The 24,936-nt window shown below is 34.7% G+C and overlaps 1 protein-coding gene across 2 annotated transcripts in view; it reads left to right on the top strand.

Moving 5' to 3' along the window:
* Positions 1-24,271, top strand: part of RIF10 (polyribonucleotide nucleotidyltransferase) — a 61,715-nt gene extending 37,444 nt beyond the window's left edge. For both annotated transcript variants that reach the window (XM_068616265.1, XM_068616266.1), the window contains 12 exons: positions 5,225-5,403; positions 10,576-10,759; positions 13,802-13,849; positions 14,063-14,135; positions 17,325-17,398; positions 17,480-17,587; positions 17,686-17,780; positions 18,177-18,240; positions 21,095-21,148; positions 21,239-21,280; positions 22,855-23,324; positions 23,886-24,271. In XM_068616265.1, the coding sequence (XP_068472366.1) occupies positions 5,225-5,403; positions 10,576-10,759; positions 13,802-13,849; positions 14,063-14,135; positions 17,325-17,398; positions 17,480-17,587; positions 17,686-17,780; positions 18,177-18,240; positions 21,095-21,148; positions 21,239-21,280; positions 22,855-23,208 (1,275 nt within the window). In that variant the 3' untranslated portion in view covers positions 23,209-23,324; positions 23,886-24,271. The remainder of the gene's footprint in view (positions 1-5,224; positions 5,404-10,575; positions 10,760-13,801; positions 13,850-14,062; positions 14,136-17,324; positions 17,399-17,479; positions 17,588-17,685; positions 17,781-18,176; positions 18,241-21,094; positions 21,149-21,238; positions 21,281-22,854; positions 23,325-23,885) is intronic.
* Positions 24,272-24,936: the final 665 nt, after the last annotated feature.

Below are 24,936 nucleotides of genomic sequence, written 5' to 3' on the forward strand. Positions count from 1 at the left end.
ACCTCCTGCCTCTACTCCTTCTCAAGAACTAGAACAAAGATCCAAGTTCTTCATGTTATTGGGTTTACATGGTCTTCCTGATGATTATTCTCACGTTCGTGATCAAATTTTGGGATCTCCTATTGTGCCCAATTTTACTTCCACTTGTTCTACCCTTTTGCGCGTGCCAGGTAAACACACCGCTGATATAACGTCTCATGTTGATGAATCTTCTGCTTTAGTATCTCAGCATAATGATCGTACTCGCCCTCACAAGCCGGGCAAAGGGCGTCACAAGTGTGACCATTGTGGCAAACTTGGCCACAAAATTGACAGATGTTATGCCTTACATGGTCGTCCTCCTAGATCTGTTGCGGTTGCTCAAATTGCCCCTGTGCAACCTTCTACCATGGACCATACTTCAATTGATACCCCAAGCCAGCCTGCTATTTTCAATGAATTTCTTAAATGGTATGAGGATCGTCAGAACCCTAGTTCCACGACTTCTGTTGCACATTCAGGTACATCTTTTGTCGGCCTCACTCACTCCACTTCCCATGGCCCTTGGGTTCTAGATTCAGGTGCCACTGATCACATTACTGGTAATAAATCTTTTTTCTCTTCCCTATCTACTACGGGTTATTTACCTTCAGTTACCATGGCCAATGGATATAGGGTACCATCACATGGTGTTGGTACTATTAATCTTTTTTCATCTTTATCTATTGATAATGTTCTTTATGTCCCTGGGTCTCCATTTAACTTATTATCCATTAGTCGTCTCACTCGTTCCCTTGACTGTGTTATTTCTTTTACCAAAGATTCTGTTACTTTACAGGACCGGAGTTCGGGACGGATGATTGGCACCGGATGTGAGTCTCATGGACTTTATCAACTACAGATCTCTGCACATGTTGGCGCAATTATGGATTCTCCATCTCTCATTCATGCTCGGTTGGGTCATCCTAGTCTTGCCAAGATGCAACAGCTTGTTCCAAGTTTGTCTAATGTGTCTACTTTATCGTGTGAGTCGTGTCAGTTAGGGAAACACATTCGTAGTTCTTTTCCTCGTAGTGTCTCACAACGTGCTTCATCTCCTTTTGCCTTAGTTCACTCTGACATTTGGGGACCAAGTCGTATTAAGTCTAATTTAGGATTTCAGTATTTTGTTACTTTTATTGATGATTATTCAAGATGTACTTGGGTATTTTTAATGAAAAACCGTTCTGAGTTGTTTTCTATATTTCAAATATTTTACAATGAAATTAAAAATTAATTTGGAATTTCCATCCGAATTTTGCGCAGTGATAATGGACGTGAGTATCTTTCTCATTCTTTTAAAAATTTTATGGCTTCTCATGGTATTCTTCATCAAACTTCATGTGCTTATACACCTCAACAAAATGGGGTAGCTGAGCGCAAGAATAGACATCTTGTTGAAACAACTCGTACTATTTTAATCCATGGTGATGTTCCTCAGCGTTTTTGGGGTGATGCTGTTCTTAGTGCATGTTATCTCATTAATCGCATGCCATCTTCAGTTTTAGATAACAAAATTCCTCATTCTATTTTATTTCCACATGACCCTCTCCACTCTTTACCTCCCAAAGTTTTTGGGTCCACATGTTTTGTTCATAATTTTAGTCTTGGTCTTGATAAATTATCTCCTAGGTCACACAAATGTGTCTTTTTAGGGTTCACTAGATCACAAAAAGGATATAAATGTTTCTCACCGTCTTTAAACCGTTATTTTATTTCAGCAGATGTCACCTTCAGTGAATCTTCCCTTTACTTTAAGTCTTGTCCTTCTCCTTCAATTTCTTCATCTAATCAAGTTAATATTCCTCTTGTTGTGCCTAGTGCACCTAACAATTTACCACCGCCGCCAACTCTTCAGGTGTATAGTCGTCGTCAACCGTCTCATCGTCCATCAGCAGACTCTATTCTGGTGCCAACACCTCATCCCCCTCCGGCTCCTATAGTTGAACCTCCGACTGTTGAACCTGATCTTCCTATTGCTATCCGTAAAGGTATACGTTCTACTCGTAATCCCTCTCCACATTATACTGCTTTGAGTTACCATAGACTATCTCAACCCTTTTATACCTGCCTTTCGTCTATTTCTTCTGTATCCATTCCAAAATCTGTAGGTGATGCCTTAGCCCATCTTGGTTGGCGTCAGGCCATGCTTGATGAAATGAATGCGCTTCAGAATAATGGAACTTGGGAACTTGTTCCTTTACCATCTAGGAAATCTGTTGTTGGTTGCAGGTGGATTTTTGCTATCAAAGTTGGTCCTGATGGTACTATTGATCGTCTCAAAGCTCGTCTTGTGGCTAAGGGTTATACCCAAATTTTTGGTTTAGACTATGGTGATACTTTTTCTCCAGTTGCAAAGATGGCCTCTGTTCGCTTATTCATAGCTATGGCTGCTCTTCAACAATGGCCTCTTTATCAACTGGATGTTAAAAATGCTTTTCTTAATGGGGATTTGCAGGAAGAAATTTATATGGAGCAACCTCCCGGTTTTGTTGCTCAGGGGGAGTCTTCTGGATTGGTATGTCGTCTTCGCAAATCCTTATATGGCCTCAAGCAGTCTCCTAGGGCTTGGTTTGGAAAATTTAGCAATGTTGTTCAACAATTTGGTATGACTCGCAGTGAAGGCGATCATTCAGTTTTTTATCGTCACTCGAGTGCTGGGTGTATCTATCTTGTAGTATATGTTGATGACATTGTTCTTACAGGCAGTGATCACCATGGCATCTCACAAGTAAAACAACACCTTTGTCAACACTTTCAGACCAAAGATCTTGGCAAACTCAGATATTTCTTGGGGATTGAGGTAGCACAATCCAATACTGGTATTGTTATCTCTCAAAGAAAATACGCATTAGATATTTTGGAGGAAATTGGGTTGATGAATTCGAAATCTGTTGATACTCCCATGGATCCCAATGTCAAGCTTCTACCCAATCAGGGGGAGCCTCTTTCAGATCCTGAGAAGTACAGGAGATTAGTTGGAAGATTGAACTATCTCACTGTTACTCGTCCTGATATTTCCTTTGCAGTCAGTGTGGTGAGTCAATTTCTTAATTCTCCATGTGAAGATCATTGGAATGCAGTCATTTGTATAGTGAAGTACATTAAAGGCTCTCCTGGAAAAGGTTTGTTATATGGTCATAATAACCATACTAAAATCGTTTGTTATTCAGATGCTGATTGGGCAGGATCTCCATCTGATAGAAGGTCAACTTCTGGTTATTGTGTCTCCATTGGTGATAACTTGATCTCTTGGAAGAGCAAGAAACAAAGTGTTGTGGCAAGATCTAGTGCAGAAGCAGAATATAGAGCTATGGCCTCGGCTACTTGTGAGCTTATTTGGCTTAAACAGTTACTTAAAGAATTGCAATTTGGAGAGGTTACTCAAATGACACTGATATGTGATAATCAGGCTGCTCTTCATATTAGCTCAAATCCAGTTTTTCATGAAAGGACAAAACATATTGAGATTGATTGTCATTTCATTCGAGAAAAGATTATATCAGGAGATATCAAGACTGAGTTTGATAATTCAAATAATCAATTAGCAGATATTTTTACTAAACCCTTACGAGGACCTAAGATTGATTACATTTGTAACAAGCTGGGTACATATGATCTATATGCACCAGCTTGAGGGGGAGTGTTAGATATTATTAGATATAATTAGATATTATTTGATATTATGAGATATTATAGATATTGTTAGATATCTCATATTTATGTAATGGGCTTAGTCCATATGTTTCTTTTTCCTATATAAACATAACCCTATGTGTTCAATATACACAAGGGATTTACCCTATTCTTTCTTTTCCTTTAATAAAGTTAATTAAATTGGTTCATAATTTTAGCCTAATTGGACCCAACCCAAAATAAAGGAATCAAATCTGATATTTATTAATTCAGGTATCAGATACTTGTTATTTACAAATATGATAAACACAAACCAAACCAATGGTGTGATATTTTCTATTTAGTTGATGCAACCAAATTACAATAAAATACATTCTTTACAAATTTTAATGATAGAATCATTGTGAATTTTTGGATATTACCTTTATTCAAAATATGATTTTGCCCATTCTTGATCAGGTTGGTATGGTTTTGAATTGTGAATTTGAAAATTTGGAAGCTTTGACTTGTACTAAAAAAATGGACAAATTGGAAGCTTTAATTCTGCTAAAAGAAATTGAAAAATTCTAACCAAGGAAAACTGATTGGTTTAAATTTCATTTTTTTCTAAATATAATTCACACTGAGCCATGAACACCCTACATGTTGTGCCTGTTGTTTATCTAGCTTAGTGCCATTTGGTTTTGCTGGGGTTATTGGAGCGGTTCTCTATTTTTTTTTATGCTCACTGAAGAGTTGCTAGAGTTACCAGAAAAGTCGACATAAAAATTTGATACTTTGTAAATAGGGAGATACTCTAGGAAAATATGTATAGCTAAAATCAGGGATTATATCCTTCATTACTCTTTATTTTGATTCCTTATTTTTTATTCTTGATCATTATAAATAGAGAATCATGTCTGTTTTGACATATTTAAAGGCTATATTTCCTATTGATCTGCCGGAGAATGTGGCAGAATGTTAATACCTGTTATTTTTGTTTAGCTCTATCTTGTTTGCTGTCTGTTATTCTTTTTGTTAGGCTGTTATAGCTTTCGACATCATGACGCTATAACTGACACTGCTGTAGCTATAGCTTTCTGTTAGGCTGTTCATATATATAGTGTTAAAAGCTTAGCATCTTTCTCTCTCTTTCTTTGTATATCCAATATGGTATCAAGAATATCAGATCTTGCTTCTTTCTTATTCCCGTCTATATCATAAATAAACTTCTTGCTGCTCCTCTCAACTCTAAGGTTTGTTATGTTGTTATTGTTTCAAATTCGCACATGAGTATAACATTCTAAAATTGTTTGGATGTGCCTGTTTGTCAAAACTACAACTTAAACAAGCCTGTTTGTGAAAACTACACCTCAAACAAGCTCAACTAGATGTAATTCTCGAGTATCTTTCTCAAGTATTCTTCCCATGCAAACTAGATGAAAATATGACATAATCCAACCTTGTCTCCATCTATACTTCTTGCGCATGCGGGACCTTGTGTACTAAGAAAGAATGAGATATATTTGTGTTATATTTTTTCCCCTTAATATCAGAATGCTAATTGTTCTCTACCTCATAAATTGTGCAGTATTCATTTCCTCCTTCATGTGTTGGGGAAGTTGGTCGGATTGGTGCCCCAAGCAGAAGAGAAATTGGCCATGGGATGCTTGCTGAGAGATCCCTTGAACGAATATTACCTTCTGAAAATGATTTCCCTTACACTATACGTTTAGAGAGTACTATCACAGAAAGCAATGGCTCTTCAAGGTGAGTGTTTTTTTCTTTTCGTTTTCAACTTCACATTTTCATTATTTCTTTGTCAATTGGCATGATTATTCTAAAAAATCAAGATTGAATGAAAAGGTTTGTTTGGGTACACATTTGTTCTGGTATTTATAGTTTAACTTTCAATTCGAGTGATTACAAGAGTTAGGGTCTGCTTGGACAAGCTTCTTCATAAGCCCTTCTAGGAGAGAAAAATAAGAAAGGAAAAATGAATTTCATTATGCATAAGCTAAAATTAGAGTTGAAAGAAGTTTAGATGAAATGTATTTCTGAGATATATTTACAAATGTGATTATAGTCTCAATTTATAGAGTGTTTACAACCTAATTAAGGAAAGAAATAATAGGTAATGAAAGCAAAAAATAATAGGTAATTAAAGCTATACAAATCATATCAAATCCCTAAAAGATATAAAATCTATCCTAATAAATAGAGAATGAAATCTGCACTTAATTATGGAATAATTATCTCCTAATTATACAACACTCCCCCTCAAGTTGGTGAATGTATATCTATCATTCCCAACTTGCAAGTAAGATTTTTGAACTTTTTTGTAGGAAGTCCCTTAGTAAACATATCTGCCGATTGCAATCTTGAAGGGTTTGGATTATGTGCAATACTGATGGCAGACTTATTATTACACGCCAAACCCATACGAGATTCATATTTTATTTTAAAGTCATCGAGTATCATCTTCATCCATAATAGTTCACAAACCCCTTGTGCCATGGCTCTTATTTTTGCCTCGGCTCTTGATCTTGCAACTACATTTTGTTTCTTGCTCCTCCATGTCATCAGATTTCCACCCAGGAACATGCAATAGCTTGTGGTGGATCTCCTGTCAACAATTGATCCTACATAGTCAGCATCAGTATATACTTTCATGGATAAATTTTTCCGTTTCTTGAATAGCAATCCTTCCCCTTGAAAGGCTTTAAAGTACTGAATAATTCTATTTTCTGCTTGCAAGTGTCTTTCTCTTGGATCTTGCAAGAAGACATTTTTAACATCAAATTGATGCATCTCCCAACCAAAGTGTGCTGTCAGGGAGAGAATAATACTGACTCTATTCATTTTTGCCACTGGAGCAATAGTCTCCTCATAATCTATCCCATAGGTTTGAGTATACCTTTTTGCAACCAATGTTGCCTTATACCGATCCAGTGTGCCATCAGACTGATACTTAACTGTGCATATCTACCTACAACCCACTGTCTTCTTATCTTTTGGTCTCTTTATAATCTCCCAAGTCTCATTCCTTTCTAATGCACTCATTTCTTCATTCATGGCTCCAATCCAGTTCTCTTCTTTTTAGGCTTCTTGTACTGATGTAGGGATTTTGATAGAATCAATAGCCGAAAGAAAATTCCGGTGCTGCATAGAAAGATTTCTCTAGACACAAATTCGGATATTGGATATTTGGCACAAGATCTTTTTTCTTTTCTCAAGGCAATAGGTAAATCATCTAGGTTAGGTTCAAAAACAGGATCATAGGTGTCCTCAAGAATCTCACGGGTATGAGTTCTTACTTCGGTTCGGACAATTGAAGTTGTTGTTCTACCAAGACGGGTTCTTGTTGCCTTCGCTGATATTTTTTCCCAAAATATTTGTCCTCATTATTCTTCTTTGGTAATGATGTTGATGTAGGGTCTTTATCATTTTCCATAAGAATGAAATCTTCCAACAAGGGAAAAGGTGGCAACTCAAGGACCTCAGCTTCTTGAATACTCTCCCTCTGAAGTTGAGAACTAGGAAAGGAGTCTATTTCTTGAAAGGTGACATCCTTGGAAACATAAATTTTACGACTTTGATAGTGATAACATTTGTATCTCTTTTTGTTGGAGGCATAATCAAGGAAGACACATTTGATGGCCCGAGGGTCTAACTTACCCCAATAAGGACTATGAACATGGACAAAAATAGGACAACCAAAGACACGACTCTGAAGACTAGTCGTAATGGGAATAGAAGGATAGCATGTGATAATAAGCTGAACAAGGCTAACAGCCTCTAGAACCCGAGAGTGTAATCTATTGATCAAATAAATGGCAGTCAGGATTGCTTCCCCAAGTAAGTCTAGAAACATCTGGTTGGAAAGTAAAGCTCTAGTAACCTCAAGGAGATGATGATTTTTCCTTTTGGTAACCCCATTTTGTTGAGGAGTGTCCAGACAATTTAATTCATGAACTCCATTTTCCTTAAGGAACTTGGAAATGTTTTGGTTTATATAATCTCTTCCATTATCATAACACAATCTCTTAATTGGACTTTCAAATTGTGTTTGAACCATATGGTAAAGATTTACAAAGAAGTGAAAAATTCCAGACTTATCTCTCATGAGGAATATCCAGGTAACGCGAGTATAATCATTAATAAATGAAACAAACCATTTTGCACCCAAGATGTTACGAATAGGTGAAGGTCCCCATACATCTAAATGAATAAAATAAAAAAAGTTTAGAACTTCTATTATTATTCAGAAGAAAAGTTGTTCTATTGTGTTTAGAAAACTGACAAACATCACAATGAAAAGACTCAACCGATAATTTTGTAAATAAAACAGGAAATAAAGACTTTACGGTACTAAAACGAGGATAACCAAGACGTCTGTGCTGAAGCCATATCTAAGAGGATGACCAAGATTTAGTGCCTTGTTGAAGATTAGAAGTGTGTGCCTGCAATCTAGTACACTTTTTATTATCTTCCTGTTGTAAGTAATATAACTCGTCTTGCTCTTTAGCAATTCCAATCGTCCTGCCTGTGGTAAGATCCTGGAAAACATAATGGGAATAAAAATATCACTACACAATTTAAATTTTGCATAATCTTATGAATAGACAAGTTTGGGAATGTGAAGAACAATTTTTAAAGGAAAGGAAGGTTGAAGGTGGATGTTACCACAACCAATAATGTGGGTATTGGAACCATTAGCAACAGTAACATATTGGTTACATATGATCAGTAGCACCTGAGTCTATAATCCAAATATTCTCAGTCCTAGAAGCATTAAAGGATGCTAGAACTCTTGCCACTCATGGTTAAAGAACAAGAACTAGAAGTCTTACTAAGTGAGTTCATGAGAGCTTATAAACGTTCCAACTCTTCTTTGTACAGAGTTGGGACCTCCTTTGCTACGGGAGGGGAAGGTTGGGTTTCCGCAATTTCAGAGTCAGATGATGCTTGATTAGCATGCCTTTCTATGGTACCTTTGAATCCTCTGCTGCATTGCAAGACCTTCTTCGTTCCATGAAGTTTGAAGCACCTTTCCTTAGTATGACCCGTCTTCTTACAATAGTTGGATCAACGATCATCACGATTAGCCTTTGTGGGAGGCTTTCCAAATGAAGGGAATGGACCTCTTATAGGGCCCTTTCCAGTAGCCAAATTGAACTAGCAACAAAGTTGCCAGCAACCAGAGTTGAACTATCAACGGAGTTGCTCCATCCAACATTACTGACCTCCAAGTTTCTTCCTCTCCTACAATGTGAAAAACCTCTGAGAGTGAAGGAAGTTTTTCCTTACCCAAAAATCTGAATCCGAATTGGATCAAACTTAGGGTTCAATCCAACAAAAAATTTAAATATTCATACTCTTTCAAGGAACTATACTAGTGTGATAGAGTCATTTGTGCACTTCATTTTCAAATTTTGATGTTGATCTAATTCGATCCTTAAACCATTCAACATACTATAGTAGTTTGATATTGAAAGGCTGCTTTGGTTGGTATTGAAGATCTTGTTTTCTATCTCGTAACATGCTGCAATATCCTTTTTCATAGAGTACGTTTGACAAAGGTTTTCCCAAATCTCCTTAGCAGTGGAGAAGAACATACAATTTTGGCTAATCTCTGGTGTCATAGAATTGCATGACCAAGTCATGATAAGAAAGTCTTCATCGTCCCAATCTTCATATTTAGGGTTAGTATTGGCTGGAGGGTTCCGTTCTAGGTGATTCAATTTCTTCCTTCCCTTGAGGGTAGCACGAAATTACTGGGCCCATTTCAAGTAATTGATTCCATCCAGACGATAGTTTCTTTGTAACACCTGCAGATCATTCGACCTAAGAGGGGTTGTCTTTTTATTCGACATAGGCAAGAGTTCACAGCAATGACACAAAACTGATTGGGCTTTGCAGATTGAAAAAAAAACCTAGAGGTTGTCCCTGTTCGGAAAAAAATTGCCGGAAAAATTTCCCAGCAGCGGCGCTTAACCGTGAATGTCGGGGCTTGTAGTGGCGGTAAACGACACATAGTGGTGGTCAACAGAGAAAAGAACAAAAATAGTTGCAGCAATGAATGCTGCCCAGAAAAATAATTGCAGCAATGAAGGTTGCTCAGATTTTCTTTTTTTTGCAGAAGTAGAGTCTCTCAGATTAGGGCTTTAATACCAATTTGAAAAAAATAGATGAAATGTATTTCTGAGATTTATTTACAAATGTGATTACAGTCTCAATTTATAAACAGTTTACAACCTAATTAAGAAAAGAAATAATAGGTAATTGAAGTTATAAAAATCAAATCAAATCACTAAAAGATATCAAATCTCTCCTAATAAATAGAGAATGAAATCTGCACTTAATTTCAGAATAATTCTCTCCTATTTATGCAACAATTAGCTTGTGCACAAGTTAAAAATAAAAAAATAGAAAAGCTATATGAGAGAGCTTCTACAAATTAGCTCATGCATAAACTAGTTTTAGCTTATGTAGAAGCTATGCTCAATTTTTCTTATTTTCTAATCTAGAAGGATTTTATGAAGAAACTTGTTCAAACTGACTCTAATATTTGCTAATCAGACACTAATCTCCATCCTAATAATGTAATAACTAATGCTTGATCTAATCTAATAAGCTTGAATACCATTGTTCGAGACGGAGCACACATTGCCGGAAATAGGAGCATTTATTGAGTATTACTCTTCCAAGTAGCTTAGTTATTGTGTTTAGCTTAGTTTGTACCTTAGGAAGTAGTAGTAGTTATTTATTATCTTTGTAACTGGTATTATTATATTTGTACACATGTGTACGCAACACACAATTACAAGTAATCCTATTAATAAACATTCTTATATTTTTGCACACTATACTATTGTTCTTTTCTCTTAGCTTTTAAAGTTTCCATGTTTAATATTAATTTTTTATTTTATTTTATTATAGCATGGCTTCTGTTTGTGGAGGTTGCTTAGCATTGCAAGATGCTGGGGTTCCTATTAAGTGTTCCATTGCTGGAATTGCAATGGGTTTGGTACTAGACACCAAAGAATTTGGTGGGGATGGAACTCCGCTTATTCTGTCTGACATAGTTGGATCTGAAGATGCATCTGGAGATATGGATTTCAAGGTTGTGATTTACATCATTGAACTTGTGATACTTATTTTTTCACGTGATTATTTTGATGATATTTTGGAAGTTAAGTTGGGTTCCTTCCGTGTTTTTTGTTTCTAGTTCGTTTTAGTTAAAAGAAATAGATGAAATATATTTCTAAGGTATTTTACAAATGTGATTACAGTCTCTATTTATAGATTGTTTTACAACCTAATTAAGGAAAGAAATAATAGGTAATGAAAGCAAGAAATAATGGGTGTTTAAAGCTGTACAAATCAAATAAAATCAAATCACTAACAAATCTGTCATAATAAATATAGAATGGAATCTGCACTTAATTATAACATAATTCTCCTGATTATGCAACACTCCCCCCCAAGTTGGTGAATGTATATCTATCATTCCCAACTTGCAAGTAAGACCTTCGAATTATTTTGTGAGAAGTCCCTTAGTAAACATATTTGCCAATTGGAGTCTTGAAGGGATGTACTCAGTGGCTATAAGACCATTATTCAACTTCTCCTTAATAAAGTGTCGATCTATCTCTATGTGCTTTGTTCGATCATGTTGAACCGGATTGTGTGCAATACTGATAGCGGACTTATTATAACACGCCAAGCCCATAGGAGCTTCATATTTTATTTTTAGGTCATCAAGTATGATCTTCATCCATAATAGTTCACACACCCCTTGAGCCATGGCTCTAAATTCTGCCTCTGCACTTGATCTTGTAACTACATTTTGCTTCTTGCTCCTCCATGTCACCAGATTTCCACCCAAGAACATGCAGTAGTAGCCTGTGGTGGATCTCCTATCAACAATCGATCATGCATAGTCAGCATCAGTATATACTTTCATGGATAAGTTTCCCCCCTTTTTGAATAGTAATCATTTTCCTGGAGAGGCTTTTAAATACTAAATAATTCTATCTATTGCCTGCAAGTGTCTTTCTGAGAGGATGACCAAGACGTCTGAGTTGAAGCCATATCTGAGAGGTTGACCAAGATTCACGACCTTGCTGAAGATTAGAAGTGTGTGCTTGTAGTCTAGCACACTTTTTATTTGCTTCATGCTGTAAATAATATAACCCGTTCTGCTCTTTAGTAATTCCAATAGTGTTCCTTGTGGCTAGATCCTTAAAAACACAAAGAAATATTCCTCATTGTTGTTTCTTTCCTCACTAGCTTTTATCATCTCATCATCCATATTAAGGCTTTATTTCTTATTTAATTTTTGTTGCAAACCAACAATTTCCCACACTTCCTTTTTAACTTCATCAGGAGCATCCTTGCATGCTCTAACATCCTTTTGAGTACCAGGCAAGTGATGCTTCAATTGATAAACTCTCCATGTTAATACCTTTTGACCGTATTTGCATAGAAGTTTTCTAGTATCACAAACAACTTAAATATAGTGGTCCAAGCAATATCTCTCCTATTTCTTGGAGCATTTTTGGAGTTTTCGTCACGGGTGTAGAAGTCATTTTAATGATGGGAATTCGAGATTGCAGTCTGGGTACAGTGCAGTGGAAAAAAAAATGAAAAGAAAATTGCACTATGGTTGTGGTGAGAAAAACAAAGGAAGAAAGAAAATTGCATCTGGAATGCAGTGTACAGTAAAATTAAATAGATGAGGGGAGGGGAGAGTGGGAGTCATGACTTTTTATTCTTGGAATTATTACAAAGTGGACTTTAAGCCTAACTCAACTCCATAAAACCGACTCATGGAGTGAGGTTTGCACCCACTTATATACAATGAAATGTCCTAATTTCTAGTCGATGTGGGATCTCCAACACACCCCCTCACGCCGAGAGTGACAACTCGTGCGTGGGATAACATATTATGGGTGGTCCGATAACGGCCCGATAGCGGATGACCTGATAAACCCAACAAACACTTGCTAAGATAGGCTCGAAATGGCTCTGATACCATATTACAAAGTAGACTTTAAGCCTAACTCAACTCCATAAAACCAACTCATGGAGTGAGGTTTGCACCCACTTATATACAATGAAATGTCCTAATCTCTAGTCGATGTGGGATCTCCAACAGAATCCAATCACTACAGTGGGGAAGTTGGAAGAGAAGGAGTCCATAAATTGGCTTAGAAAAAATTAATTATGGGGTAGCAACTGTTCAGTGAGTACTGTGGGAGAAGTTGGAAGAGAATGAGTCATTAGGTTTCAAAATATTTAAGTGAATTGCAAATTGGTTTAAAAAAAAGTGTGGCATAACATTCTCTAGCCGTGGGAAGTTGGAAAAGAATTAGTCATAATGTTATAAGTTGGTTTTATACGGTTGAGTTAGACTTATAGTGGAGGAGGGTTTGGACATCACACATCGACTAAAGATAAAGACATTTCATAGTATATAAGTAGGTACAAACTTCATTTTATAAGTTGATTTTGTAAGGTTGAGTTATGCTAGTCCACTTTTTTTAAGAGCCACTAATATATACATGTCACGAGAAAAGTTGTGGTCAATGAAGAAGGATATTGGAAGATGTACCATGAAAGTGGGTAGTTCACAGTGATGGTGGCTGTTTGAGGTTGTGGATGACAAGAAGAAGGGTCAAGCGAACAATAAACTTTTGACAACATAATTAGACATAATGAATGGTTGGAGTTTCTATTTCTTTTGTCTTTGGGAACTCGACATAGAAATAGTGACAAAATGGGTCAAAGAGGTTGGTACCAGTATGTTACCATGTTGAAAGAGAGAAAAGGTATTGGACAAGCTAAATAGTGTCTAGGGTAAAGAACAAAGTCCAGTTTATATAGGATGTTCGCAATAACTTGTAAATAATTTGGAAATTATATTCATAATTTGGAAATTTTATTCCTACCTATATGTGATATGATATACCTATGTATCAAACTCTAACAAATCTGATTCTTATGAATGAGCCTATAAATACAAAGAAGAAAAGAATTCATAATATATAAAAGAAGAATAATTCTCTAGAAATCATGTATAGCATACTCTAAAATATTCTAAATATAAAAAGTATATCATTAGATATTTCTCTTATTTTATAACAACAATGATAAAATGCAGGTTGCTGGAAATGAAGATGGCATAACAGCATTTCAAATGGACATTAAGGTAAATATTATGAACATTTTAATTATATATCTTGATATGCTCACTTCCTCTTTTTATGTTTGTTTTGGATTTTGAAAGCCTACGTTTTTCAAGGGAGAACATTTATGTATTGATTAACTACCTTTTACTTATTATTTATTCATTTCTTGTCCTGAATAAGTTATTTTAGTTAGTGTCTATATTTTTTATGTTATTGTTTGCTAATTGTTGCAGGTGGCTGGAATCACTTTGCCCATAATGAGAAAGGCACTCCAACAAGCAAGAGAGGGCAGGAAGCATATACTTGGTAAAGTTAAAACTTGAGTTTTATATGTTGCAATTAATGAATTTGTACATTTCGTAACAGTTGAAAGAAATAAATGGAATGTATTTCTGATATATTTTACAAATGTGATTACAGTCTCTATTTATAGATTGTTTTACAACCTAATTAAGGAAAGAAATAATAGGTAATGAAAGCAAGAAATAATGGGTGTTTAAAGTTGTACAAATCAAATAAAATCAAATCACTAACAAATCTTTCATAATAAATATAGAATGGAATCTGCACTTAATTATAACATAATTCTTCTGATTATGCAACACTCCCCCCAAGTTGGTGAATGTATATCTATCATTCCCAACTTGCAAGTAAGACCTTCGAATTATTTTGTGAGAAGTCCCTTAGTAAACATATTTGCCGATTGGAGTCTTGAAGGGATGTACTCAGTGGCTATAAGACCATTATTCAACTTCTCCTTAATAAAGTGTCGATCTATCTCTATGTGCTTTGTTCGATCATGTTGAACCGGATTGTGTGCAATACTGATAGCGGACTTATTATAACACGCCAAGCCCATAGGAGCTTCATATTTTATTTTTAGGTCATCAAGTATGATCTTCATCCATAATAGTTCACACACCCCTTGAGCCATGACTCTAAATTCTGCCTCTGTACTTGATCTTGTAACTACATTTTGCTTCTTGCTCCTCCATGTCACCAGATTTCCACCCAAGAACATGCATTACCTTGTGGTGGATCTCCTATCAACAATTGATCCTGCATAGTCAGCATCAGTATATACTTTCATGGATAAGTTTTCCCCGTTTTTGAATAACAATCCTTTTCCTGGAGAGGCTTGTAAGTACTGAATAATTCTATCTACTGTCTGCAAGTGTCTTTCTCTTGGAGACTGTAATCACATTTGTAAAAAATCTCAAAAATATATTTCATCTATTTCTTTCAACTGTATTCTTTTTGAATTTCACCCATCTTTTTGTTTGATTAAACAAGATTACAATTATTACTTTTAAAGGCACTATTGGAACTTCCAATTTTCACTTGCGTTGTTATTATTCTACCGTAAACATTACTTCTAAGTTGAGAAAAACAGGTGATATACACAAGGGAGGGTTGAATTGTAGTTTTTCGCAAAATCTTCGTCTGATTAAAAATAGTTAGATAAAGTTTAATTGGACAAACTCATTGTCAAGATGTTTTCTCAAATCTAGTTAAGACTCTTCTTCTTCAAGGTTAGATTATAGTTCAATAATATCCCATCTCAGTGTTAAGAGTAAAGGTGGATTTACACTTTATATTTTTATATTGGTTTGTCTGTTAACAAAGATTATCGATTTGATTGTGTTTCACTAGGTAAACTTTAGCTGCAAAATACAAGACGACTATGCTTTGGATCTTAGTCACTCCTAAACAACCAAGTATTATTTGAAACGCAATCATTCTTGGATTGAAATTTAGTAGACACAATTTGGTTGAAATAGTCCCTAGCATTGTCAGACTTAAATCTTTTTATGTTGACCCCAACTTGATTTTGAATCATTAATTAAAACAGGGAGCAATAGTGCTCACATTAGATTTTTGTTTAAGGAAATAGAGCCGAATAACCCTATTGCAATTATCAATAATAATTACAAACCAATGCACCCCTGAGATCTTTGGTATAGTAGATGGTCTCCATATATCATTATATTAATTGGAAAGGTTGTGATTTCTATTATTGCTAATTCGCAAGTCTCACAATGCAGCTTTGTTGTATCTAGACATTCGAATAAATGGGGAAACATAATTTTTAAAATAGAAAATGAAGGATGTTCTAAGCGATAGTGGTATAACTAAAGAGTGTCTTTATTTTATATGTTGAGTAGAGACATGGATTGGTTAGGTTTGGATTCTTGAGATGGTTCTGAGTTGTAAAGTCCATTTCTTTCCTTAGCAAGTCTAATCCTCCTCCCAAATCCTGCTCCTGTAAAACACACAAAGATGGAGAACACATTGCAAGGCAAAAGAGGTCATATGTTAGCCTTTTGACAAAGATAAGACTTGTTGAAAATTTTCGGATATGTAGAAGATTTTTAAGAATAAGTTGGAAGATAAATAGATATCTCCATATCCTGCAAATGTAGCTAAAAGGCTATTGGCAATAATAATTTTCCTACAGCTTGGAGATGGGGTATAAGAAGGAAAGAGTTGAGGTGAGTATGTCATATGATCTGTAGCTCCCGAATCTACAATTCAAGAGTTAGCACTATGAGACACTCATATAAGAAACATTACTTGAAAGAGTAAGAGAGTACAATTCAGAGAGTTTATCAAGTGTTCCCAATAGGTCTTTCAGTCTTTCTATCTTCTCAATATTGAGTCCTCACTCTATGATTTTGGCTCAGACATCATGTTGATGCAAATCAGCAACTGGTTGTCTAATGGGTGATTTTACAAATAGGAGGAAACAACAATGCAATGAAACTGCAGCAAGTAAGGCTGCACCCTCTTGAAGATATAAAGGCAATGATGGTCATAAGTGGTAAAATTAGAAACCAGAACTCCAGGAATAACCTAGGGCTCTGATACCATGTTAAAAAAAGTGTTGGCATTAAGCAATAATTATGGAATTATTATTCTTGATCTAAAAAAACAATATATTTGTACGTAAAGGAAAAATGAAATCCTAATAAAAGGAAATAAATCTCTAGACATAAAGACTCTAAATCTACAGAAACTTTACCAAATAAACTCCTAATCTCAATCTCTTAATTTTAGGGATTTCTTACAAACAAATCTATATTTATTATCCAATCAATCTATATTTATTGTACAGTAAATGCATCATATTTACACCATATTTCAACATTATGCTTAAATTTATTGCTTTGATTTAAATAATAGGGATGTGAATGTAACTTGATAATAAACACTAGATAGGTAAGTGTCTAACTAAAAACTAAATGGAGGTTGAGTGTCATTTGGGAAGAGTTCTGGGAAGAGAATGTAATTTTTATGTACTCAGCAAAATAGCCTGTAAACAGGCATCTCTGTACTCAGCAGTTAGTCAGATCAATCAAACGTTGAAACTTGTATAATATGTGTGTGAATACAGAAGAAAAAAAAACTTTTTTATATTTTTGAAGTTTTAAATTAATTTTCTTTGATTATTGTTGACATCTTAAATATCTTTCTCCCTTTTGTTACCTAATTTAGAAGCAATGATGAATTGCTCACCTCCTCCAGCAAATAGGCTTTCCAAATTTGCTCCTTTGATATACGTTATGAAGGTCTGTTTCTTGCTTTCCTTTTTCTCCTTCATTGGCTATCACTCTATCATCTATGGGTTATCACGTGCTCATTTTTTATAGGTAAATCCAGATAGAGTAAATCTTATAATTGGTTCTGGTGGGAAAAAAATCAAGAGCATTATCGAGGAATCTGGAGTAGAAGCTATTGATGCAGACGATAATGGCACTGTACGAGAACAATCAGCTTGTTGACATGCTCTTACAATATTATTTATTACAGTTAACTATTCTATTGGTATACAATAAGTCTTCTTGGGCTTTTGCAGGTGAAAATATTTGCAAAAGATTTGCTAAGTTTAGAGAGGTCTAAAGCTATTATTAGTAGTTTGATGATGGTTCCAACTATTGGTGACATATATAGGTAGCTATCACTTCTTTTTCTGATTATATGTGTTTCCTCATTTATTTTTCTTTTTCTCACAAATTTCTTTCTTATTATGATTCTCACAACTGTTCCCCGGAATTCCTTAGTTTTACTTTTTTTGTACCCATTTAGTCTCTTTGTTTGGGTTCTATTTTGGGACCAAACAGAAAATGAGTGATATTTAGAGAGGTTAGAAAATAAGCAAAATGAGGTCTAAATTACAACCTTTTAAAAATGAGGGATCTAATAAAAATTCATAATATTAAAGCTTTTCAAAACATAATTTAGCCAAAAAATATTCCTCTTTCTTTTCCTTAATTATTTTCTAATTTGTTTGCAAAAGAGAACTATTGATAAATTGTATGTATAATTGTGCTGCCTTCTATACTTCAGGAACTGTGAAATCAAATCAATAGCTTCATATGGAGTTTTTGTAGAGATAGCACCTGGACGAGAGGTACATAATTCCACCTAGTTGTTGCCAAAAACATAAACATAGATAATTAGAAGCAGATATCATTTGATTGCTTCTTACACTTAATTCAATTTTGGGTTTTCTAGTGAAGTTGTGTCATTTGTGTTTTGTTTCTTAAACCTTGTAAATGTTTTGAAGTTATACTTCATGTTATTATGTTAATAACTATCAGATGATCAGAAAGCATTTCCTTTTTGATGTTTGCAAATTTTTAGTAAATGCTTTAAAAAGTTTTGAAAGAAAATGGGGTTTGCTTCTGTTGATCGGAAATCTCAAACTCTATCACCACTATTTGGATACAACGCAGGTTTAAATTAGAGAAGTATATGCATTAATCAGGATCCTAAGAATTGAAAGAAAAAATCAAATTATATACTAAAATGGAACAAATCTGTACCCCTATAATTAGAAGAGTTGAATGTATTAAAAATAAATCCCCTGACCTTAGCTATAATATACTGTTGTAAATAGGGGACTATTAGGATAAAATTATCCTAATATCTGTAGTAATAAGGAAAAATATCCCTAGAATCTACACATTTGTTCCAGTTGATTTTATTCCTCTTTTTAGAGAAGGTTACAAATAGAGGACTTGAGAATGTAACTAGCATGATTGTAATTAATAAAATACTTTTTTATTCCTTCCCATGATTCAAGTTGGTGTTAGAGCTTCCGACTTTTGGGACCTTGTTTCTGCTGCTGCCACCATCATCCGTTAGTTGTTGCTGTTAGTGGTGGGACAAAAGTGTGCATCTCATTAGTGATCACAACACCAACAATTGGGTCACCGATAAAAATGGCACGCACTACTATCGGTATTGGTATGTGCAGTTCACACGCCCTATTTGCATCTAGGACATAGAAAAGGCTCTTAGCAAGTGGGTTTATGCCTAACTTAACCTCACAAAACCAACTTTTAAGTTGAGGTTTAGCTTATAAATAAATATATATATATATATATATATATGTGTGTGTGTGTGTGTGTCTTATAAACTGGCCTTATTCTTACTCATGGTTATCAAACTCGCGAGTTAACTCGTCCGAGTTTACGTTCCCACTCACCCTAGCCGAGTTAACTCGAAAGCAAACTCGTTTTTGGACCAAAATCGGTAGACTTGTCGTAAACTCGGTTGAACTCGCGAGTCTGTTTTCTAGTTGGCAAGTCCAGATTTAAACCTAAAACAATGTCGTGTTAGGGTTCCCGCGTTAGGGTTCATCCTATTTATGGTTTCCTTTATCGCTCGCCTCGTCTCTTTCTGTGATCGTGTTCGTCTCAGTTGTGCGATGATTGCATTCGTGATTGTGTGGTGGTCGTGTTCATTTGGTGTGGTGGTGGTGGTTGTCACGTTCATCTGGCACAATGATCATGTCGTCGGGGTTTCAATCTGCGGTGGTCTCTCTTATTAGGTAAGAGAAGACGTGGTGTTGTTGGTTTGTGTTTTCTTTGCTTGGTGCAAGATATTTCTTTCTAAGTGGGGAGATTAGGGCAGACACTGTAATTAATTAGGGAGATTTGAGCAAACACTACAATTAAGGAGATTTGAGCAGACATTGCAATTACTTAGGGATATTTGAGCCAAAACTGCAATTAATTAGGGAGTTTTGAGCAGTGCATATCTCCATATTACAGACTATGAAAATTTTGAATTTATTTTGCAATTGAATTGTATTTTTAATTTCAGAATATTTTATTTTTTAAATTCATGATTTTTTAAGGTATGTGTCTGGGAGTGAATCAAATTCAACTGGGGACAATCCATATTTTCATCTATTGAAAGTATAAGTAAAATTGTTCCATGCAATAAATCAGATTTTGGATAGAAGCACGAAATAGAAATTAATGGGATTGGTAAAAGGGTGAAAGATAATTATTGTTTAAAGATTGTGAGTGTAGGAATATTTAGATTCAAGTATCATTAGAGAATTGGACATAAACTTGACATTTTTTTCATTTTGTAATTATTTAATTTCTATGACTTTAACAACCTAACTTTTGTAATATTTGTGTAAACCTATTTATTTGGGATACTTTTGAAGTTATATAATTCTCATTCACTTATAGTTATTTTAGTTAGTTATGGACTTATTTGCTTTAACTACTTTGATTAATTATATTATTTAAATAATTTTTTTCATATATGAGTTGAGTCTATGGAGCTCCCACGAGTTTACTTAGACTCTCGAGTTTGATAATCTTGTTCGTACTTGATATGGGATTTCCAACATACCTCCTCACACTGAAGAATGAACATATCAAGCATAGCATAAGATTGTAGGTTGTTCAATAGGAGCTCGATAACTGCCACAATAGCCTCAATGAACTTTACTAGAATAAGCTCTGTTATCATATTAAGAAGCGAGTTTAAGCCTAACTCATCCTCATAAAATTGGTTTATAAGGTGTGATTTGGAACCAAATTATATATTATAATTTAACCTTATTTCTAATCAATGTGAGTTCTTCAACATCTCCTCATGCTGAAGACTGGACATCTCAAGCATGGCATTTAGGCATAACTCAATAGTAGGTGACACAAGGCCCACTTATATATTGAGATATGATCACATCTCTAGTTAATGTGAAATCTCCAACAGAGCCAATATATGCACCCGAGACAAAGATAGAGCTAGGGTTGTCAACAAAAAAGCTTATGGTAGTAAACAACAACTATAATTTATACAATGAAAAAGTGATAATTAAATAAGAAAACAAATCATGAATTATAAAAGAAAGTAAATCCTAAGACATAATCTAAGCACGCTAAAATATTCTAAAATAATATCATCAGAAAATTTTCATATTTCTAACCATATCCAACATTTCTTATTTTATGTAGGGACTTTGTCATATCAGTGAACTGAGTTCAAGTTGGCTACCAAAGGCAGAAGATGTAAGCATTTTCTTTTGATTACATTTTCCAAATAAAATTAACAGCATAAGCAAATAATGCGGGAATAATATTTGACTTGCATCCCTGCAGGTGTTCAAAGTGGGAGATCACATTGATGTAAAGCTTATAGAGGTATATCATGTTACTAGATGTTAGTTATGAATCATGCTCAAATTTACCAATCGCTCAATATGCAATGTTGTAGTAACTCTTTTTTCTTAATGGTGCTATAATTAAGCCAAGCTATGTCTTCATTTGGTGTTTGTCAAATTTAGTGGGTTATTTTAGTGAGTTACATACATGTTTTGAGTTGAGGGTGTTTGTAATATTCTATTGATAATTGACTGCATGATTTGTGCTTTATTTCCTTCGAGAAACATATGGTAATCATATTATTTTGTTCATGTAATTTAGTATAATTTGATGATCAGGGACTTGAAAGGATAGTATTGAAATTTCTGAATATCCAACTGTTCAAGGTTTTACAATGTATAAAAATCTGCATGTCTGCTTTACTAAAATATACCAAACAATACGGAAACTTAAATTTATCCTAATTAAAATATTTACGAGATTTAATTACATACGAAGTCTGTCAGAATAGGTTATGTAAAGTACAATTTTACTGTAATGTGTACGAATTGTCTTACCTCATTCTTTCTGCTCTGCTCTCTAATTTGCTCGTTCTGCCTCCATGACTAGAAAACAAAGGGAGGAACTGGTAGAGAAAAGTGGTTGTTTTAATTGAACTTAGAGCAGTGGTTAATGTCACTATATTTAATGTTATTTGCTTTATATGAATGATCAGATCTTGGGTTTCTATCCCTTAAATTCCTGCAATACATGTTTAGCTTTCAACTTACCCATTAGAAAGGAACTGAACCTAATTCATCCCAGCATCTAGCTCCAAGGGAGAGCATTTTCTGAGTCAGTATTTTTTCCATATTTGTAGCCAATACAAGACATCTTATACATCTCCTTTCCCATTCTCTGAAGTGGAAGTGAAGCTGAGCTAAACAGTACTTGATAGAATAATAGATACAGTCAGTTCTTTGCCTTAACCATATCCATGCCTTTGTGGATGGCAGTTTCAGTTTCAGTAAGAATATTAAGGAAAGCCTAAAGACTATCAGACATTGTTTAGTGATGTCTGTAGTAATCCATTTTACTGTTATGAACTCTGATCAGTGAATACAGTTCTTATGTTTTTATGCATTTGGCTAAGAATCATAACCAACGCTATTGGCAAGTCTGTTGTAACAGACAATCCTGTGAGTTGTTGATTTGTTGTAATGGATTCTGACAATCGGCTCAATTATGGAAGAATTATCTGTCAGCTATTACACGTGAGAGACATTCTTACAAACTGAAATTTCTTCATTTTTAATTTTTAATTTTTTTCTATATTCTGCTTTACAGATTGAATTTTTTTTATGAAATTGGTAAAATTGGTCAAGTTAACCACCTTTTCATTACTTCCAGACCCACTTTTATGAAGTATTAACTATGTCGTTTTACTCTATCTTGTTAAAAATCAAGATATATCGTTTCTTTAATTTAGAGACTTCTTGCTGATAAACTACTGCACAGAAAATGTAGAATATTCTATTCTGATTTTCAAATATCTGACAAATATGATTCTTGATTTGATTTTACCATATTGTGAGGTAGGTATTCTGTCTTATGATTTTAAGCATGCACTGCAGATAAATGAAAAGGGCCAGCTGCGCCTGAGTCACCGGGCACTGCTTCCTGATACGAATCCAGACAACTCAAATATTAAACAGTCTACTGGTGAACTAGCTGACGACACAGAAACTTCATCAAAATCACCTGAAAAGTCTAAGGATAAGTCTAGCACTCCCAAAATCACAGCCTCTTCTAAAAGGAGTTCAGAGGATGATTCAGTACTTCCGTCTAAAAAGTTTGTCAGGAGATTGGTCAGCTCTTCCGAGGATAAGCCTTTCACTAACAAAGACAAAACAAAGAAGAGTAGCAACAAAGCAGTTGGTAGTGGGTCTGTCAAAGATGAAAGCAGTTTGGTTAGTGGAGAGGCGTAAAACTGAGCCAAAATATTTTCAAGCAGAGACAAGTGATGATACTTGCTAGAAAAAACTTGGTTTCATATGCACAAGAAGGCTGAAATTGCAAGCACTTAAAAACTAACAGTTGAATGGTATGAGCAACCTATATCAATTCTCTGCTTATTTTTTGTTGCATTGGTATACCTATCTACAAATACCCAAACTTTCAAATTTTCCCTAAAGGAACTTTCATATTGGTAACACTATAAATTATAAATAAGAGAAAAATGCCTGTATCAAACTGCTCAACCCTGTTAAGTGACTGGCAATTCAGTGGCCACATTATTTAGAGGGTAAGCCGTGGCACAATGAGAAGGTTTCTGACTTGTGAATGGGAAGGTCACAGGTTCAAATCATAGAAACAGTCTGTCCCCTTATGGGGATAAGGCTTACATCTATCCTTTCCATTCCTCACCAGCCAGGAGCTTCATGGACTGTTGCTCTTTCTTAAAGCTGAGGTTATTTATAATGATAATTGCTATACCTTGATCGAAGTTGAATTTTTTTTTATCTATCACTAATTATTTTGATTGCAAGTATCTGATCCAAAGTTTTGGTTTTTTGAGAACTAAGCATGATTCAGGTTTTGGTGGCAGGTTTTCTATTACCAGGTTATTTTACTTGCCCACTGATGATCCTGATCTTATTGGCAGGGAATTTTTTTGGAACAAGCTGGTGCCTAAACTACGAAATCATGTGACTTGCCCCTTTCTAAGGCAGATAATCTTGCTTAATGGGAAGGTGAAAAGGAATACTCTGTATGGTCTGTACATCTCACAAATGCTTCAGATGTTTGTGATTATGAATACATCATGCCAATTTTGTGTGTTTTATCCCCCGATGACGCCTCTATCTATAACCTGTTTCGTAGTTCTTTTTCCAATTACTTTTTGTGATGACTCCCACTTGTGAGCTCCTATTTTGGAAGTATCAAATGTAAATCTTAGTTCATCATTAAGGGAGAGGGGTGAAGCTTTACACTGCATTGTATTTTTTGTATTCTTTTACTTTAACAATTAAAATTATGATATTTTCGATACTCCAAATTCTTCAGTTGTTACTAGACTCGATAATACTATTCTTACTGTGGGAGAAAAAAGGGAAGAACGTTGAATAAAACATGGAATGAACAGATAATTTCATAATTTTTTCAAAATTAAGAGTAAAAAATATTTAGCTAATAGTGTACATCTTAATTAGATATCCGTTTATAATCGCTATTGAAGATATCAGATATTTAATACCTTGCATGATTTGTTTGCCAAATTGGAACGTAAATTATAACTTCGAATTATTCTGATGCAGCTGTAGTTCTTTCTATCCATCGCCAAGCTTCCTATAACTTGAATTTTGGAAGAAAAATAATCTTTTATTTCTTTATTTTTCCTTTCAGCTCATCTTTGCAAGATGAGTTTTAAATACAAAATAAATTTAAATATCCATCAGACTTGCTAAAGTTTTGATTATAAATTACTTTAAACAATAAAATATTTAGGTTATAATTCCAGTGAGATAAATATCCTTTTCTGCCTGAAAGTAAATAAGTACATTTTCAGCTTCTCCACCTAAAACCATTGACCTTTTACCTCCATTTCAAAAAATGTGACTTGTCTTTTGGTTATTAATTAACTACAGGAAATGTAACCAACATCAATTTTATAGTAGTACCTTACTTCGAAGTGTGAATCATGAATTTCCAATTTC

This window comes from Phaseolus vulgaris, chromosome 1, assembly GCF_051622355.1.
Source record: "Phaseolus vulgaris cultivar YP4 chromosome 1, ASM5162235v1, whole genome shotgun sequence".
Taxonomy (NCBI): domain Eukaryota; kingdom Viridiplantae; phylum Streptophyta; class Magnoliopsida; order Fabales; family Fabaceae; genus Phaseolus; species Phaseolus vulgaris.